We start from the raw sequence: 18,895 nt of genomic DNA, 5'->3' as shown, positions 1-18,895 counted from the left end.
AGAGAAAGAGAGAGAGAGAGAGAGAGGGAGTGAGAGAGAGAGAGAGAGAGAGAGAGAGAGAGAGAGAGAGAGAGAGAGAGAGAGAGAAAGAGTGAGAGAGAAAGAGAGAGAGGGAGTGAGAGAGAGAGAGAGAGAGAGAGAGAGAGAGAGAGAGAGAGGGAGATACACACACTACATGTTAAGGAAGTGCTGACTGGCAGACTGGAAACTGAAGATGCTCTAATACTTTCAGTTTGTGTTTTGGACCTTTATCAAAAATGTATGAAAGTCCCAAATATAAAGTATTACAGTATGTCTCTCCAGTCTCAACAAACCCCAATATATAGATCATTACAGTCTCAACATACCCCCATATATAGACCATTACAGTCTCAACATACCCCCATATATAGACCATTACAGTCTCAACATACCCCCATATATAGATCATTACAGTCTCAACATACCCCCATATATAGATCATTACAGTCTCAACATACCCCCATATATAGATCATTACAGTCTCAACATACCCCACATATATAGATCATTGCAGTCTCAACATACCCCCATATATAGACCATTACAGTCTCAACATACCCCCATATATAGATCATTACAGTCTCAACATACCCCACATATATAGATCATTACAGTCTCATCATACCCCCATATATAGATCATTACAGTCTCAACATACCCCCATATATAGATCATTACAGTCTCAACATACCCCCCATATATAGATCATTACAGTCTCAACATACCCCCATATATAGATCATTACAGTCTCAACATACCCCCATATATAGACCATTACAGTCTCAACATACCCCCATATATAGATCATTACAGTCTCAACATACCCCCATATATAGACCATTACAGTCTCAACATACCCCCATATATAGACCATTACAGTCTCAACATACCCCCATATATAGATCATTACAGTCTCAACATACCCCCATATATAGATCATTACAGTCTCAACATACCCCCATATATAGACCATTACAGTCTCAACATACCCCCATATATAGATCATTACAGTCTCAACATACCCCCATATATAGATCATTACAGTCTCAACATACCCCCATATATAGATCATTACAGTCTCAACATACCCCCATATATAGACCATTACAGTCTCAACATACCCCCATATATAGATCATTACAGTCTCAACATACCCCCATATATAGATCATTACAGTCTCAACATACCCCCATATATAGATCATTACAGTCTCAACATACCCCCATATATACATCATTAGAGTCTCAACATACCCACATATATAGATCATTACAGTCTCAACATACCCCCATATATAGACCATTACAGTCTCAACATAGCCACATATATAGATCATTACAGTCTCAACATACCCCCATATATACATCATTACAGTCTCAACATACCCCCATATATAGACCATTACAGTCTCAACATACCCCCATATATAGATCATTACAGTCTCAACATACCCCCATATATAGACCATTACAGTCTCAACATACCCCCATATATAGATCATTACAGTCTCAACATACCCCCATATATAGATCATTACAGTCTCAACATACCCCCATATATAGATCATTACAGTCTCAACATAACCCCATATATAGACCATTACAGTCTCAACATACCCCCATATATACATCATTACAGTCTCAACATACCCCCATATATAGACCATTACAGTCTCAACATACCCCCATATATACATCATTACAGTCTCAACATACCCCCATATATAGATCATTACAGTCTCAACATACCCCCATATATAGATCATTACAGTCTCAACATACCCCCATATATAGACCATTACAGTCTCAACATACCCACATATATAGATCATTACAGTCTCAACATACCCCCATATATAGACCATTACAGTGTCAACCATTACAAATGTCATATTATGTATATATACAGTGTTGTAACGATGTGCAAATAGTTAAAGTACAAAAAAGGAAAATAAATAAACATTAATATGGGTTGTATTTACAATGGTGTTTGTTCTTCACTGGTTGACCTTTTCTTGTGGCAACAGGTCACAAATCTTGCTGCTGTGATGCACACACTGGTATTTCACCCTGTAGATATGGGAGTTTATCAAAATTGGTTTGTTTAAGAATTCTTTGTGGATCTGTTTAATCTGAGGGAAATATGTGTCTCTAATATGGTCATACATTTGGCAGGAGGTTATGAAGTGCAGCTCAGTTTCCACCTCATTTTGTGGGCAGTGTGCACATAGCCTGTCTTCTCTTGAGAGCCAGGTCTGCCTACGGCGGCCTTTCTCAATAGCAAGGCTATGCTCGCTGAGTCTGTACATAGTCAAAGCTTTCCTTAAGTTTGGGTCAGTCACAGTGGTCAGGTATTCTGCCACTGTGTACTCTCTGTTTAGGACCAAATATCATTCTAGTTTGCTCTGTTTTTTTTGTTAATTCTTTCCAATGTTATAACCATCTCATGATTTGGTTGGGTCTAATTGTGTTGCTGTCCTGGGGCTCTGTGGGGTGTGTTTGTGTTTCGTGAACAGAGCCCCAGGACCAGCTTGCTTAGGGGACTCTTCTCCAGGTTCATCTCTCTGTAGGTGAGGGCTCTGTGGGGTGTGTTTGTGAACAGAGCCCCAGGACCAGCTTGCTTAGGGGACTCTTCTCCAGGTTCATCTCTCTGTAGGTGATGGCTTTGTTATGGAAGGTTTGGGAATCACTTCCTTTTAGGTGGTTGTAGAATTTAACGGCTCTTTTCTGGATTTTGATAATTAGCGTGCATCTCTCTCTCGTCTCTCTCTCGCTCTCTCTCTCTCTCTCTCACTCTCTCTCTCCCTATATATCCCCACCCCTAGCCCTCTCTCTCTCGCACTCTCTCTCCCTATATATCCCCACCCCTAGCCCCCCTCTTTCTCTCACCTCTCTCTCTCCCTATATATCCCCACCCCTAGCCCCTCATCTCTCTCTCTCTCTCTCTCTCTCTCTCTCTCTCTCTCTTTTTAATATTCTTCTTACGGCAATATAGTCATGACTGACTGTGTGGTTCTATCCTTCTCTGTGTTCTGAAATATCCACCCTCAGCTGCTGCAACTCCGACCACCATGTTAATGTATTATAATGGAGTAGTATCTACTGTGACATTAGGGTTATAACCACGTTAATGTATCATCATGGAGTAGTATCTACTGTGACATTAGGGTTATAACCATGTTAATGTATTATAATGGAGTAGTATCTACTGTGACATTAGTGTTATAACCACGTTAATGTATTATAATGGAGTAGTATCTACTGTGACATTAGGGTTATAACCACGTTAATGTATTATAATGGAGTAGTATCTACTGTGACATTAGGGTTATAACCACGTTAATGTATTATAATGGAGTAGTATCTACTGTGTGGGGGGAGAGAGAGAGAGAGAGAGAGAGAGAGAGAGAGAGAGAGAGAGAGAGAGAGAGACACAGAGGAGAGAGAGAGAGACAGAGAGAGAGAGAGAGACAGAGAGAGAGAGAGAGAGAGAGAGAGAGAGAGAGAGAGAGAGAGAGAGAGAGACAGTTCATTCTGAACTAATGTATCCTGCCATGTACAAAAACCACTCTCACGTCAGAGTCTGACAGACAGAGGCAGATGCACCTCCACTGGGTTTGGCTACAGAGAGCTCTATATCTCACATCCCTTCTGATTAGCACAGAACTAGAGTGGCCCAGTACAGAGGGCGCTATGGCAGACTTGTCCAAGTACAATTCTGTGTATGTGTGGTGCTGTATATGCATGAGGAGGAGGAGGAGGTCTGCTCTGGAGGACCCGCTGCTCATCCCATCAACTCCAGATGACCAGATTCTGATTTGTGTGGCGTTGTCGGAGTAAGAGTGTGTATCAGAAATCCAAATTAATTATCAAAACATGAATAAAGAAAAACACATGTTGCAACACTTGTTGTGATTTCTGTTCCACTTCCCAGAAGAGCAGGTACTGTGATGTACTTCTGTTCCACTTCCCAGAAGAGCAGGTACTGTGATGTACTTCTGTTCCACTTCCCAGAAGAGCTGGTACTGTGATGTACTTCTGTTCCACTTCCCAGAAGAGCAGGTACTGTGATGTACTTCTGTTCCACTTCCCAGAAGAGCTGGTACTGTGATGTACTTCTGTTCCAGTTCCCAGAAGAGCAGGTACTGTGATGTACTTCTGTTCCACTTCCCAGAAGAGCGGGGACTGTGATGTACTTCTGTTCCACTTCCCAGAAGAGCGGGGACTCTGATGTACTTCTGTTCCACTTCCCAGAAGAGCGGGTACTGTGATGTACTTCTGTTCCACTTCCCAGAAGAGCAGGTACTGTGATGTACTTCTGTTCCGGTTCCCAGAAGAGCAGGTACTGTGATGTACTTCTGTTCCACTTCCCAGAAGAGCAGGTACTGTGATGTACTTCTGTTCAACTTCCCAGAAGAGCGGGGACTGTGATGTACTTCTGTTCCACTTCCCAGAAGAGCGGGTACTGTGATGTACTTCTGTTCCACTTCCCAGAAGAGCAGGTACTGTGATGTACTTCTGTTCCGGTTCCCAGAAGAGCAGGTACTGTGATGTACTTCTGTTCCACTTCCCAGAAGAGCAGGTACTGTGATGTACTTCTGTTCAACTTCCCAGAAGAGCGGGGACTGTGATGTACCTCTGTTCCACTTCCCAGAAGAGCTGGTACTGTGATGACCTTCTGTTCCACTTCCCAGAAGAGCAGGTACTGTGATGTACCTCTGTTCCACTTCCCAGAAGAGCTCAGGTACTGTGATGACCTTCTGTTCCACTTCCCAGAAGAGCAGGTACTGTGATGTACTTCTGTTCAACTTCCCAGAAGAGCGGGGACTGTGATGTACCTCTGTTCCACTTCCCAGAAGAGCTGGTACTGTGATGACCTTCTGTTCCACTTCCCAGAAGAGCAGGTACTGTGATGTACCTCTGTTCCACTTCCCAGAAGAGCTCAGGTACTGTGATGACCTTCTGTTCCACTTCCCAGAAGAGCTCAGGTACTGTGATGTACTTCTGTTCCATTCAACTAGACTGACTCACTGTTTCTTTCCTTTATACTGGCAATAACAGTATATCACCAGACATTGTATGCCTGATTAGAGGGGGATTCATGGGAACAGCAGGTATGGTTCAGTAAACAAGTCATAACACAGCAACATATACTGAAGAAGCTGGCAGGTCAATACGTCTAAACTATTGGAAATCATTCCAATTCACAAGCTCCTCTTCTGTCAAACCTTCTGGTCACAACACATAAAGCCTTTCTGACAGGATTGAAACCACAATGTTGCAATTACTGTGCTGAGATATAAATGTCAGATATGCTTTATCAAACAGTTTCTTGGCTGCGCTGCCTCTCTGCCCCCCGAAGACAAATACAATGAAAACAGAAAACAGTGTGCAATATTGAGACAGGAGAATGTCAGAGTTGCTTTCACTATCTATCACATGCAATCAGTATCACATTTCACTTCTTACGTTTCAGTTGAGAACTGAGCAAAGTGAGCCAAACATTCACATAGGGAAAGACATCATTAAAAGTTCAAAGAGCAGTTTGAATAGAGCACAGCAGGCGCAGGAAGCAGACCTGGAGAGTCAAACAGCTGATCTAATTGTAGAACTCGTGCAGCCAGGTACTCAGGTATTTCTCTGGCATTGTGTTAAAAGCAGTCTGAATACCGGTGTACCGGTCCTTGGTTATGACCCAGACTAGAATGTTCATATTGTTACAAATGTAACAACCATGTGGTTGTCAGGAGTGCAGAATTTCCTGGAATTCTCCCCATATCACATATTTATCACACTAACGAAACACATGCAAACACATGGAGAGAGAGAGATGGAGAAAGAGAGAGAGAGAGAGGGAGAGGGGGGAGGAGAAAGAGGGAGAGGGAGAGGGAGGAGAAAGAGAAAGAAAGAGAGAGAGGGCGAAAGACAGACAGAGTGAATCTTTCTCCTTTACTGTGATAAATATTCCTCACAAAGAGATTCATTATTCACAGAAATGACTACATTTATTACAAATTTGAACTTATTAAACCCAGAGGAAAAAGTAAAAATACTCATGGGCGAAGGAGCAATGGCTCCTCTTGCAGCCAAATATGTATTTGCCTGCCATAGCCTGAGGGACACTGAATAATAACATCTGCATAGTAAGCAGTAACTTACTTATTATTAATATTATTGTTATTAATATTATTGTTATTACTATTATTATTGTTGTTTATCATTCCAAATAGTAGTGGTATGGGTAGTAATGGTAATGATAGCAGTTTAGTGATGGTGGTGGTGGTAGTAGTAGTAGTAGTAGTAGTAGTAGTAGTAGTGGTATGGGTAGTAATGGTAATGATAACAGTTTAGTGATGGTGGTGGTAGTGGTGGTATGGGTAGTAATGGTAATGATAACAGTTTAGTGATGGTGGTGGTAGTAGTGGTATGGGTAGTAATGGTAATGATAACAGTTTAGTGATGGTGGTGGTAGTGGTGGTATGGGTAGTAATGGTAATGATAACAGTTTAGTGATGGTGGTGGTAGTAGTGGTATGGGTAGTAATGGTAATGATAACAGTTTAGTGATGGTGGTAGTAGTGGTAGTGGTATGGGTAGTAATGGTAATGATAGCAGTTTAGTGATGGTGGTGGTGGTAGTAGTGGTATGGGTAGTAATGGTAATGATAGCAGTTTAGTGATGGTGGTGGTAGTAGTGGTAGTGGTATGGGTGGTAATGGTAATAATAGCAGTTTAGTGATGGTGGTAGTAGTAGTAGTAGTAGTAGTAGTAGTAGTAGTAGGTGTATGGGTAGTAATGGTAATGATAGCAGTTTAGTGATGGTGGTGGTGGTAGTAGTAGTAGTAGTAGTAGTAGTAGTGGTATGGGTAGTAATGGTAATGATAGCAGTTTAGTGATGGTGGTGGTGGTAGTAGTAGTAGTAGTAGTAGTAGTAGTGGTATGGGTAGTAATGGTAATGATAGCAGTTTAGTGATGGTGGTGGTGGTAGTAGTAGTAGTAGTAGTAGTAGTAGTGGTATGGGTAGTAATGGTAATGATAGCAGTTTAGTGATGGTGGTGGTGGTAGTAGTAGTAGTAGTAGTAGTAGTAGTGGTGGTATGGGTAGTAATGGTAATGATAACAGTTTAGTGATGGTGGTGGTAGTAGTGGTAGTGGTATGGGTAGTAATGGTAAAGATAGCAGTTTAGTGATGGTGATGGTAGTAGTGGTAGTAGTAAGGGTAGTAATGGTAATGTTAACAGTTTAGTGATGGTGGTGGTAGTGGTGGTATGGGTAGTAATGGTAATGATAACAGTTTAGTGATGGTGGTGGAAGTAGTGGTAGTAGTAGTAGTAGTAGTAGTAGTGGTATGGTAGTAATGGTAATGATAGCAGTTTAGTGATGGTGGTGGTAGTAGTAGTAGTAGTAGTAGTAGTAGTAGTAGTGGTATGGGTAGTAATGGTAATGATAACAGTTTAGTGATGGTGGTAGTAGTAGTAGTAGTAGTAGTAGTAGTAGTAGTAGTGGTATGGTAGTAATGGTAATGATAACAGTTTAGTGATGGTGATGGTAGTAGTAGTAGTAGTAGTAGTAGTGGTATGGTAGTAATGGTAATGATAGCAGTTTAGTGATGGTGGTGGTAGTAGTGGTATGGGTAGTGTCGTGACGTTGTATTAGTTAATGTGACGACTGTTGCTCATCGAATGATTAACGGTTTATAATTGCGTGATTAAATGAATTAAGCAATGAATCAAGCAATTATTAACTCATCAACCTGGGGCGCCATGGGAACATTATTTTGATTGAGTTTCTATTTCCCAAATTAACTCAAAGGATATCAGAATATCGATTTTACAACAGTCGCTAAATTAATCAATTTCCTCTACAGTCTCATTCTGAACGTCGCATAATCCGGGAATCTGCACGGACCCGGGTCCCACCAATGAGTTTACCACACCAATCTTAGTTGATTATTTATTTACTAGCAAGCTAAAATGATGATAAAAATACACATACACAAAACACAGTCTAGCTATTGATTAGGACTTAGTATAACGGGCCAACACACTATGGAACGTGTTACCCAAAATGGGGATTTAAAAGAGAGAGAAACCAAGAAAGTACACGAGAGAAATATACATTTGGGTTCATTTGTCAGCTATGCTTATTTAAACCTAGCCTTGCCCCGAACTGCCGCTCTTATGGGTCAGAATATAATGATGTAATTACGTGTTGGAGGTCTCAGAAGGGAAGCTCCGCGTGTGTCGTTCAGGCTTCTCAATGACGCACTTCTCCGGCGCAGCTCTCTGGTTGTCCTCACGATGTCAGTGTCCTTCTTGGCTTAGGGGTCTGATCCCTCGCCCTTGATCTGAAAGGGGTCTTCTGAGGACAGACAGCTCTGTAGCTCAGAGCTCACAGCTTCGGACTCGAACGGTGTAGATACCACGATTCAATGGAGAGTGGAGGCTGGGTGGTTCGGCTTGAATTCACCCGCTTAGACACAGCTACTCGTCCGTAGCTCGTGTAGAAAAAGATTTCTTTGTCTTCAACCTTGTGTTTCATTTTGGGGTTCGTTGACTTTGTTAGACCTTCGCTGCTGCTTGGGGTCAATTAGTCTCCTATGTTAATTCTTCACTCTCCTGTCTTATACCCTCGGGTCAGAAGTGGGCGTAACCGCCTTTAGGGCAATTCTCTGGGCGGACCAAGTTAAGGGGCAAGGCCTAGATTTGACTAAAATCCTATTTTAGACACTACCTTCACATCTCATCTTTACCAAAACATTCTCTTTGATTTGGATATTTTCCACACAACGTACAATGTATAAACATCAGGCATATACTGGGAAAACTCTTAAAGGTACAATGTTTTCATAATAACGTCATCTCTTAACCTTTAATAACAATACAAAAGTTACATACATTTTCATATTCCACCTCTCGTCATGACCACCATTGTGGCTGACGGAAACCATTGTTCCAAAGTCCCTTTATTGCATGTTTAATGTTCTGAGGCCAGTTCTCCAGAGGACAAAGGAATTTCTCTGTGGCCTAAGGTTTATTATGGGCGTGAGGTGTCATAAAACCCCCCACATCTTCAGACCCCTAGATCTCTCCTCCTCTGTTGGGGTTTTGGGAGATAATCTGTAGGGTGGTGGTCTCCTGTACCCTGACCTGATCAGGACAGTCATGACAGTAGTAATGGTAATGATAACAGTTTAGTGGTGGTGGTGGTGGTAGTAGTGGTATGGGTAGTAATGGTAATGATAACAGTTTAGTGATGGTGATGGTAGTAGTAGTAGTAGTAGTAGTAGTGGTATGGGTAGTAATGGTAAAGATAACAGTTTAGTGATGGTGGTAGTAGTAGTAGTAGTAGTAGTAGTAGTAGTAGTGGTATGGGTAGTAATGGTAATAATAGCAGTTTAGTGATGGTGGTAGTAGTAGTAGTAGTAGTAGTAGTGGTATGGGTAGTAATGGTAATAATAGCAGTTTAGTGATGGTGGTGGTAGTAGTAGTAGTAGTAGTAGTGGTATGGGTAGTAATGGTAATGATAGCAGTTTAGTGGTGGTGGTGGTGGTAGTAGTGGTATGGGTAGTAATGGTAATGATAACAGTTTAGTGATGGTGGTGGTGGTAGTAGTAGTGGTATGGGTGGTAATGGTAATGATAACAGTTTAGTGATGGTGGTAGTAGTAGTAGTAGTAGTAGTAGTAGTAGTAGTGGTATGGGTAGTAATGGTAATGATAGCGGTTTAGTGATGGTGGTGGTAGTAGTAGTAGTAGTAGTAGTAGTAGTAGTAGTGGTATGGGTAGTAATGGTAATGATAACAGTTTAGTGATGGTGGTGGTAGTAGTAGTAGTAGTAGTAGTAGTAGTGGTAGTGGTATGGGTAGTAATGGTAATGATAGCAGTTTAGTGATGGTGGTGGTGGTAGTAGTGGTAATGATGATGATGGTAGTTGTAGTACTGATGTAATGGTGAAGATGACCGTTATTTAGTTATAAGTTAGTTATAGTTTCATTTTCCATATTTATATTTTTATATTTATTACATTACATTCTACTATTGACTGTTACCATTTTATTGTTATTATTTTTGTATATAATTTTGTATTATTATTATTTACTGCCATTTTATATTATTATTTGTTATTGTTTATAATTTTATTACCATGTATATTGTATACATTGTGGCTTTGGCAATATTGACACAATGTTTTTCATGCCAATAAAGCAGCTTGAATTTTAATTTGAATCAATCAGTAACCAATAGAACACTGTGATCAGAGCTCATTACAAGACTGGCTGCTTTCCCTATCGATCTAAACACACAGTGACACACACACACACACACACACACACACACACACACACACACACACACACACACACACACACGCAGCGTGCCAGAAATGGGAGAGGGGCTTTCCGTCATTGATTTTCATTCAGATCCCACCATCCACCCACCACACCTAATCCAAAACAACAGTGTGGCTCTGTCCCAAATGGAACTCCATTACCTGCATAATGTAGTCAGGGCCATAGGACTCTGGTCTAAAGTAGTGCACTATGTAGGGACTAGGGCTCTGGTCTAAAGTAGTGCACTATGTAGGGAATAGGACTCTGGTCTAAAGTAGTGCACTGTGTAGGGACTAGGGCTCTGGTCTAAAGTAGTGCACTATGAAGGGAATAGGGCCCTGGTCTAAAGTAGTGCACTATGTAGGGAATAGGGCCCTGGTCTAAAGTAGTGCACTATGTAGGGAATAGGGCTCTGGTCTAAAGTAGTGCACTATATAGGGACTAGGGCTCTGGTCTAAAGTAGTGCACTATGAAGGGAATAGGGCTCTGGTCTAAAGTAGTGCACTATATAGGGACTAGGGCTCTGGTCTAAAGTAGTGCACTATGTAGGGAATAGGGCCCTGGTCTAAAGTAGTGCACTATGTAGGGAATAGGGCCCTGGTCTAAAGTAGTGCACTATGTAGGGAATAGGGCTCTGGTCTAAAGTAGTGCACTATATAGGGACTAGGGCTCTGGTCTAAAGTAGTGCACTATGAAGGGAATAGGGCTCTGGTCTAAAGTAGTGCACTATATAGGGACTAGGGCTCTGGTCTAAAGTAGTGCACTATGTAGGGAATAGGGCTGTGTGTTGGTAGATAGGTCTACTGGACAAGTGTAAAAAGGTCTATTCACTCTGAATGAGCCAAGTTCAGTAATAGAAATGTAAAGGGCAGTGAAATACAGTCTGTTGTCCCCCATCACAGACTGTCAACCAATCACCCTGGAGCTTTCCCACAGCCTGGGACCATCTGGCTCTGGAAATGAAATCAGTCCAAAACAACCCTTCCACTGTTCCTGTTCAAGTATTTATTAACCTTCCTATCTGAACGCCTTATCTCTATGAACCCAAGGTCTGCTTTCATGATGGAAGGCAGTATGACCACTTAACAAATAATTCACTCAACTATAGACTAGAACAGAGCACAATAGAACATAAAAAACAGTATTTATATATTATGTTAATGGTCATCACTTGTGTTGCTGCCAACAACAACTGTGTTCTAGTAAACATGGCAACAGGACAGAAAATGCCTTTTCGTGCAGCAACGCAAAGCGACGCGCCTCCCGGTTCAGTCCGTCCAATGGAAAAATCCTATGACATCATAATCAATCAGGTTCAGTCCGTCCAATGGAAAAATCCTATGACATCATAATCAATCAGCTGATCTATTACCGCGAATGTGATCTGACCCCTTTTTTTGTAACTTCTGTTATCAATACATATGATAAGATACGAAAAACAATAGGTGAAAATTAAATAGATAATATTAATATTTAATATCGAACCGAACTTGTTGTGAATAGATGAGATTAAATGAGATTAAAAAGATATATATATGTGAAATGAGATGACTTTCCACCAGACACAACTGATCAACAATGGCACCAAACTCAGTTAAGAACCCCTGTAAAACTAGCTCTGTTCCACTGTGTTAGTGTGCGTCCCTGGACCAGAGCTAGACCCCTGAATAGACAGACTACTGTACCTGTTCTGCCATCCCTGTAGCAGGTTGGTGTATTTATTGAGGACCCCCTCCAGGCGCCGCTTGCGGGTTTGATGCGGAGTAGACCCGCTGTCCCCGGACACCCCACCACGGCTGCCTGCGGTGCCTGCCTCTGAGCTCAGGCTGTGCGGACACGGACCGCCACCTCCTCCGTCCAACCTCTGTGCGGCGGGATTCCCATGGCAGGATGCGGGGTTGATCGTGTTGGAGCCTGGGTGCTTGTCCATAGTTGAGATTTAGTCTAACGATAAAATGATTATCTTGTTTTAGAAGGTGTAAAACCGAACGATAAGAAGATTGAATGCAGTGGAGATTCCAGAACAGGGTGATAACCACATTCTCCGTTAGTGCCGCTTCTTGGAGAATATGGACCCTGTACTGTCTTCTGCTGAGAGAAGAAGAGAGAGGAGAAGAGGAGAGAACAAGAGGAGAGAATAGGGGTATTCCGTGTCTTGCTGCGGTGTTGGTGTGTGTGGCTCTGACGTTTCTGCGTTTTTTCTACTGGAAATCCCGGGATGGTCACTCCCTTTGACTGCCAGCCAACCACGACACTGGTGTACCTCTAGAATACAGAGTTATATACATCATCGCTGAGAACACACGGATTCACCACAGTTTATTCACCACACACAAGGATCCCAACGTACATGCATGATGTGTGGGACATTCAATATTTCATTTCGAATAGGTTCAAAATAGGACGATGTCATTTAACCTATTTGATATGAAAATGTAAGGCTATTCAATTAATATTCTTCTTGAATTTCTTCCAGAAAAGAGACATTAGTAAACATTGCAACAATTGTCTTGCAATTTATCAGGGGACAGACATCAGATGAAATAGGATAATAAACTTCTACCTGCTAATTGTAACAAACATAAAAAAACTCGAAATCCCAGAATCCTCCAGTGCGGCATCTCCTTGGTGATGTCATTTACAGTAGTCCAGTCTGTAGTAGCGTAGCGGCTCTCTCTTGTCTCCTCTCCATAAATCCACTCCACATATCATCTGTCACTAGTTACCTATATCTTCGAAATCAATACATTTTGAACAGTTTCTTCTCCGGAAGCATATAGGAAACATCTCCAATGGCGTCGCCTCTGAAAGTGTGTATTGTCGGCTCTGGAAACTGGTGAGTTCAGTCACTGTCAATGATCACTGTTGCTCCTATCGATGACAGGCAACATGCCGTGCAACCTCTAGAGATGGTAAGATAGATGTTACTGGGCCAGTTGGCTAGCTAGAGCAGCATTAGTGTCTGTCTCTTACCGTGTAGGTATCTCTCTCTCTGGCGCAGAGGCGAGCGCGGCTCCATTGGATAACATCGACGTTACATTGTAGATATTGTCAAGGAGAACATGAGCAGAGAGCAACGTGGGGGTTTCAATCCACTTATGTTGAGGCGACTACAATGCATTTCTGTACGATAATGTTTTAAGGATAATGTTTATGACATGAGCAAATTCTTGACAAAGGACAAGGCAGAATATTATAGGTTATCCATTCTAAAATAATGGTGAACAGTTATGATAATAATTTTGATCGTTTTTTGCTATTGTCTCTTGCCACAGGATGATGGTAAATGGTATATTGTAGAGAAGTGTAATGTACATAAATGATTCTTCTTCCCTACAGGGGTTCAGCCATTGCCAGGATAATCGGCAGTAATGCTCAGACCCTGCAGCGTTTTGCCACCACGGTCAAGATGTGGGTGTTTGAGGAGAACGTGAACGGCAGGAATCTCACAGACATCATCAACACAGACCATGAGAATGTCAAGTACCTGCCTGGATACAAACTACCTGACAATGTGGTGAGAGGACTTTCTGAACAGAAATGAGTTTAAACAAAGACTGAATGCTTGTAGTTTACACAATCACCACCCCCCCCCCCCCCTCTCCTCCGCCCTCCCCCCTGCTCTCTCACCCTCCTTCCCTCTCTCTCTCACCCCCCCCACTTTCTCACCCTCCTTCCCTCTCTCTCTCACTCCCCTCTCTCACCCTCCTTCCCTCTCTCTCTCACCCCCCCTCTCACCCTCCTTCCCTCTCTCTCACCCCCCCCCCCCCCCCCCCTCTCAACAGGTGGCGGTACCCCAGCTCCAGGATGCTGCTGAGGGGGCTGACCTCCTAGTGTTCGTGGTTCCTCACCAGTTCATCAGGAAGCTGTGTGATGAGATGGTGGGATGTGTCTCCTCCCAGGCCAGGGGAATCACACTCATTAAGGTAAGAGTTTCACGCCGCCCAACGTCCTACTCTTATGTTTACTCTCCAACCTAAAACACATAAGGGCTCACAAGGCTATATGGAGCCCTCTCATTTCTCAGTGTTCTCCTCCTCACAAGGCTATATGGAGCCCTCTCATTTCTCAGTGTTCTCCTCCTCACAAGGCTATATGGAGCCCTCTCATTTCTCAGTGTTCTCCTCCTCACAAGGCTATATGGAGCCCTGTCCAGTCTGCCTGTCCTGACCTCAGTGACAGCAGGGTAGAAACACTACCTGTCCTGACCACAGTGACAGCAGGGTAGAAACACTACCTGTCCTGACCTCAGTGACAGCAGGGTAGAAACACTACCTGTCCTGACCACAGTGACAGCAGGGTAGAAACACTACCTGTCCTGACCTCAGTGACAGCAGGGTAGAAAACACTACCTGTCCTGACCACAGTGACAGCAGGGTAGAAACACTACCTGTCCTGACCTCAGTGACAGCAGGGTAGAAAAACACTACCTGTCCTGACCTCAGTGACTGCAGGGTAGAAAACACTACCTGTCCTGACCTCAGTGACAGCAGGGTAGAAAACACTACCTGTCCTGACCTCAGTGACAGCAGGGTATAAACACTACTTGTCCTGAACTCAGTGACAGCAGGGTAGAAAACACTACCTGTCCTGACCTCAGTGACAGCAGGGTAGGTAAACACTACCTGTCCTGACCTCAGTGACAGCAGGGTAGAAAACACTACCTGTCCTGACCTCAGTGACAGCAGGGTAGAAACCACTACCTGTCCTGACCTCAGTGACAGCAGGGTAGAAAACACTACCTGTCCTGACCTCAGTGACAGCAGGGTAGAAAACACAACCTGTCCTGACCTCAGTGACAGCATGGTAGAAAACACTACCTGTCCTGACCTCAGTGACAGCAGGGTAGAAAACACTACCTGTCCTGACCTCAGGTGACAGCAGGGTATAAACACTACCTGTCCTGACCTCAGTGACAGCAGGGTAGAAAACACTACCTGTCCTGACCTCAGTGACAGCAGGGTAGAAACCACTACATGTCCTGACCTCAGTGACAGCAGGGTATAAAACACTACCTGTCCTGACCTCAGTGACAGCAGGGTATAAACACTACCTGTCCTGAACTCAGTGACAGCAGGGTAGAAAACACTACCTGTCCTGACCTCAGTGACAGCAGGGTAGGTAAACACTACCTGTCCTGACCTCAGTGACAGCAGGGTAGAAAACACTACCTGTCCTGACCTCAGTGACAGCAGGGTAGAAAACACTACCTGTCCTGACCACAGTGACAGCAGGGTATAAACACTACCTGTCCTGAACTCAGTGACAGCAGGGTAGAAAACACTACCTGTCCTGACCTCAGTGACAGCAGGGTAGGAAACACTACCTGTCCTGAACTCAGTGACAGCAGGGTAGAAAAACATACAGACAGATGTAGCCATATACCATATACCTACCCAATGGGTTTAATGACCTGTTGTTCTATTTAAAAATATCTTGATTAACCAGGAAAGTAAAGTCTTGTGTAATTTGGTTAGATGCTGAATGTTTACGTAGTCTGTCCACAAGAGCTTATTTATCTAATGGTGCATATGGTCTCTCTGCCATGGTCTACCTAGATCTGTCATACATTTATGTAGTTAAAAAGAACCATCTTTTAAATCAGATGATGTAGTTAGAACAGCTTTATAACTGTATCAGGGTTCTTTCTCCCCTTTCTGTATTAAACCTCTGGATTGGGCCAGAGCGGCGCCTTGTATTAAACCTCTGGTTTGGGCCAGAGCAGGGCCTTGTATTAAACCTCTGGATTGGGCCAGAGCGGCGCCTTGTATTAAACCTCTGGTTTGGGCCAGAGCAGGGCCTTGTATTAAACCTCTGGATTGGGCCAGAGCGAGGCCTTGTATTAAACCTCTGGATTGGGCCAGAGCAGGGCCTTGTATTAAACCTCTGGATTGGGCCAGAGCGGGGCCTTGTATTAAACCTCTGGATTGGGCCAGAGCAGGGCCTTGTATTAAACCTCTGGATTGGGCCAGAGCAGGGCCTTGTATTAAACCTCTGGATTGGGCCAGAGCGGGGCCTTGTATTAAACCTCTGGATTGGGCCAGAGCAGGGCCTTGTATTAAACCTCTGGATTGGGCCAGAGCGGGGCCTTGTATTAAACCTCTGGGTTGGGCCAGAGCGGGGCCTTGTATTAAACCTCTGGATTGGGCCAGAGAAGGGCCTTGTATTAAACCTCTGGATTGGGCCAGAGCAGGGCCTTGTATTAAACCTCTGGATTGGGCCAGAGCAAGGCCTTGTATTAAACCTCTGGATTGGGCCAGAGCAGGGCCTTGTATTAAACCTCTGGATTGGGCCAGAGCAGGGCCTTGTATTAAACCTCAGGATTGGGCCAGAGCAGGGCCTTGTATTAAACCTCTGGATTGGGCCAGAGCTGGGCCTTGTATTAAACCTCTGGATTGGGCCAGAGCAGGGCCTTGTATTAAACCTCTGGATTGGGCCAGAGCAGGGCCTTGTATTAAACCTCAGGATTGGGACAGAGCGGGGCCTTGTATTAAACCTCTGGATTGGGCCAGAGCGGGGCCTTGTATTAAACCTCTGGATTGGGCCAGAGCAGGGCCTTGTATTAAGCCTCAGGATTGGGCCAGAGCAGGGCCTTGTATTAAACCTCTGGATTGGGCCAGAGCAGGGCCTTGTTTTAAACCTCTGGATTGGGCCAGGGCAGGGCCTTGTTTTAAACCTCTGGATTGGGCCAGAGCAGGGCCTTGTATTAAACCTCTGGATTGGGCCAGAGCGGGGCCTTGTATTAAACCTCTGGATTGGGCCAGAGCGGGGCCTTGTATTAAACCTCTGGATTGGGCCAGAGCGGGGCCTTGTATTAAACCTCTGGATTGGGCCAGAGCGGGGCCTTGTATTAAACCTCTGGATTGGGCCAGAGCGGGGCCTTGTATTAAATCTCTGGATTGGGCCAGAGCGGGGCCTTGTATTAAACCTCTGGATTGGGCCAGAGCGGGGCCTTGTATTAAACCTCTGGATTGGGCCAGAGCGGGGCCTTGTATTAAACCTCTGGATTGGGCCAGAGCAGGGCCTTGTATTAAACCTCTGGATTGGGCCAGAGCAGGGCCTTGTATTAAACCTCTGGATTGGGACAGAGCAGGGCCTTGTATTAAACCTCTGGATTGGGCCAGAGCAGGGCCTTGTATTAAACCTCTGGATTGGGCCAGAGCAGGGCCTTGTATTAAACCTCTGGATTGGGCCAGAGCAGGGCCTTGTATTAAACCTCTGGATTGGGCCAGAGCAGGGCCTTGTATTAAACCTCTGAATTGGGACAGAGCAGGGCCTTGTATTAAACCTCTGGATTGGGCCAGAGCAGGGCCTTGTATTAAACCTCTGGATTGGGCCAGAGCAGGGCCTTGTATTAAACCTCTGGATTGGGCCAGAGCAGGGCCTTGTATTAAACCTCTGGATTGGGACAGAGCAGGGCCTTGTATTAAACCTCTGGATTGGGCCAGAGCAGGGCCTTGTATTAAACCTCTGGATTGGGCCAGAGCAGGGCCTTGTATTAAACCTCTGGATTGGGCCAGAGCAGGGCCTTGTATTAAACCTCTGGATTGGGCCAGAGCAGGGCCTTGTATTAAACCTCTGGATTGGGACAGAGCAGGGCCTTGTATTAAACCTCTGGATTGGGCCAGAGCAGGGCCTTGTATTAAACCTCTGGATTGGGCCAGAGCAGGGCCTTGTATTAAACCTCTGGATTGGGCCAGAGCAGGGCCTTGTATTAAACCTCTGGATTGGGCCAGAGCAGGGCCTTGTATTAAACCTCTGGATTGGGCCAGAGCAGGGCCTTTGTAAAGAGGGATTTGTGTGGTTAAGAAGACAGGGGATTCTGAGAAGCTTTATTTTAGTGGAGAGGCTTGTAAAACTATTACTACATAATTAACTACAGGCTCATTTGTTTTTTGAGAGAGGATAGTCCTCCCGTTCTCCAAGAATGTAATCAGACAATTATGGTGTTGGGATTCATTTAATAGGCTTCTCTCTCTTATTCAGCCTACTCTCTCTCTCTCTCTACTGACAATGAATGTATTAATGCCTAGTCTTCAGTCAGTGACAACTACTTCTGCAGAGTTCTAGTTATTCAGGAAGTGTTTGTACTCTGTGTGTCAGTGTGTGTCTAGAAAACGAACCCACAGTACCTTGGCTTGGCCTAGTTTGTTTCTGTCACCAGCTGGTTCTGTCTCTCTCCACGGCAACTAAACTCCCACATCTGGCTTATGATGTTTGAATATTTCAAGAGTGATGTTTGCGGGGACATGATATGCTCTCCTCTCGGTACTCCCATCCCTGTCCCAGATTGAGTTAGCATCAGCAGGAGAGAGTAGGCTAATATCAGGGGGAGTAGAGTAGTTAACTCTGGATCTACTGTAGTGTCCTGCCTGCCTGCCTGCCTGCCTGCCTGCCTGTCTGCCTGCCTGCCTGCCTGCCTGCTTGCTAAGATATTTTCTCTCACATTGCCGTGTAAAACAAATGGAATGAAAGACACTATAGAAGCATGTAGCTGTGTCTTGTCCCCACAGGGAATAGACGAGGGCCCGGAGGGCCTGAAGCTCA

The 18,895-nt window shown here is 44.2% G+C and overlaps 1 protein-coding gene across 1 annotated transcript in view; it reads left to right on the top strand.

Annotated features, from left to right (window-relative positions):
• Positions 1–12,013: 12,013 nt before the first annotated feature.
• The window catches only part of LOC106594695 (glycerol-3-phosphate dehydrogenase 1-like protein), a 13,388-nt gene continuing 6,506 nt past the window's right edge, over positions 12,014–18,895 (top strand). Inside the window, exons 1-4 of the mRNA XM_082975983.1 lie at positions 12,014–13,184; positions 13,688–13,865; positions 14,134–14,274; positions 18,862–18,895. The exon at positions 18,862–18,895 is cut by the window's right edge and continues 105 nt beyond it. Of these exons, the coding sequence (XP_082832109.1) occupies positions 13,141–13,184; positions 13,688–13,865; positions 14,134–14,274; positions 18,862–18,895 (397 nt within the window). The 5' untranslated portion in view covers positions 12,014–13,140. The remainder of the gene's footprint in view (positions 13,185–13,687; positions 13,866–14,133; positions 14,275–18,861) is intronic.

This window comes from Salmo salar, chromosome 05, assembly GCF_965601325.2.
Source record: "Salmo salar chromosome 05, fSalSal1, whole genome shotgun sequence".
NCBI lineage: Eukaryota > Metazoa > Chordata > Actinopteri > Salmoniformes > Salmonidae > Salmo > Salmo salar.
This window is presented reverse-complemented; position numbering and strand designations above follow the sequence as displayed.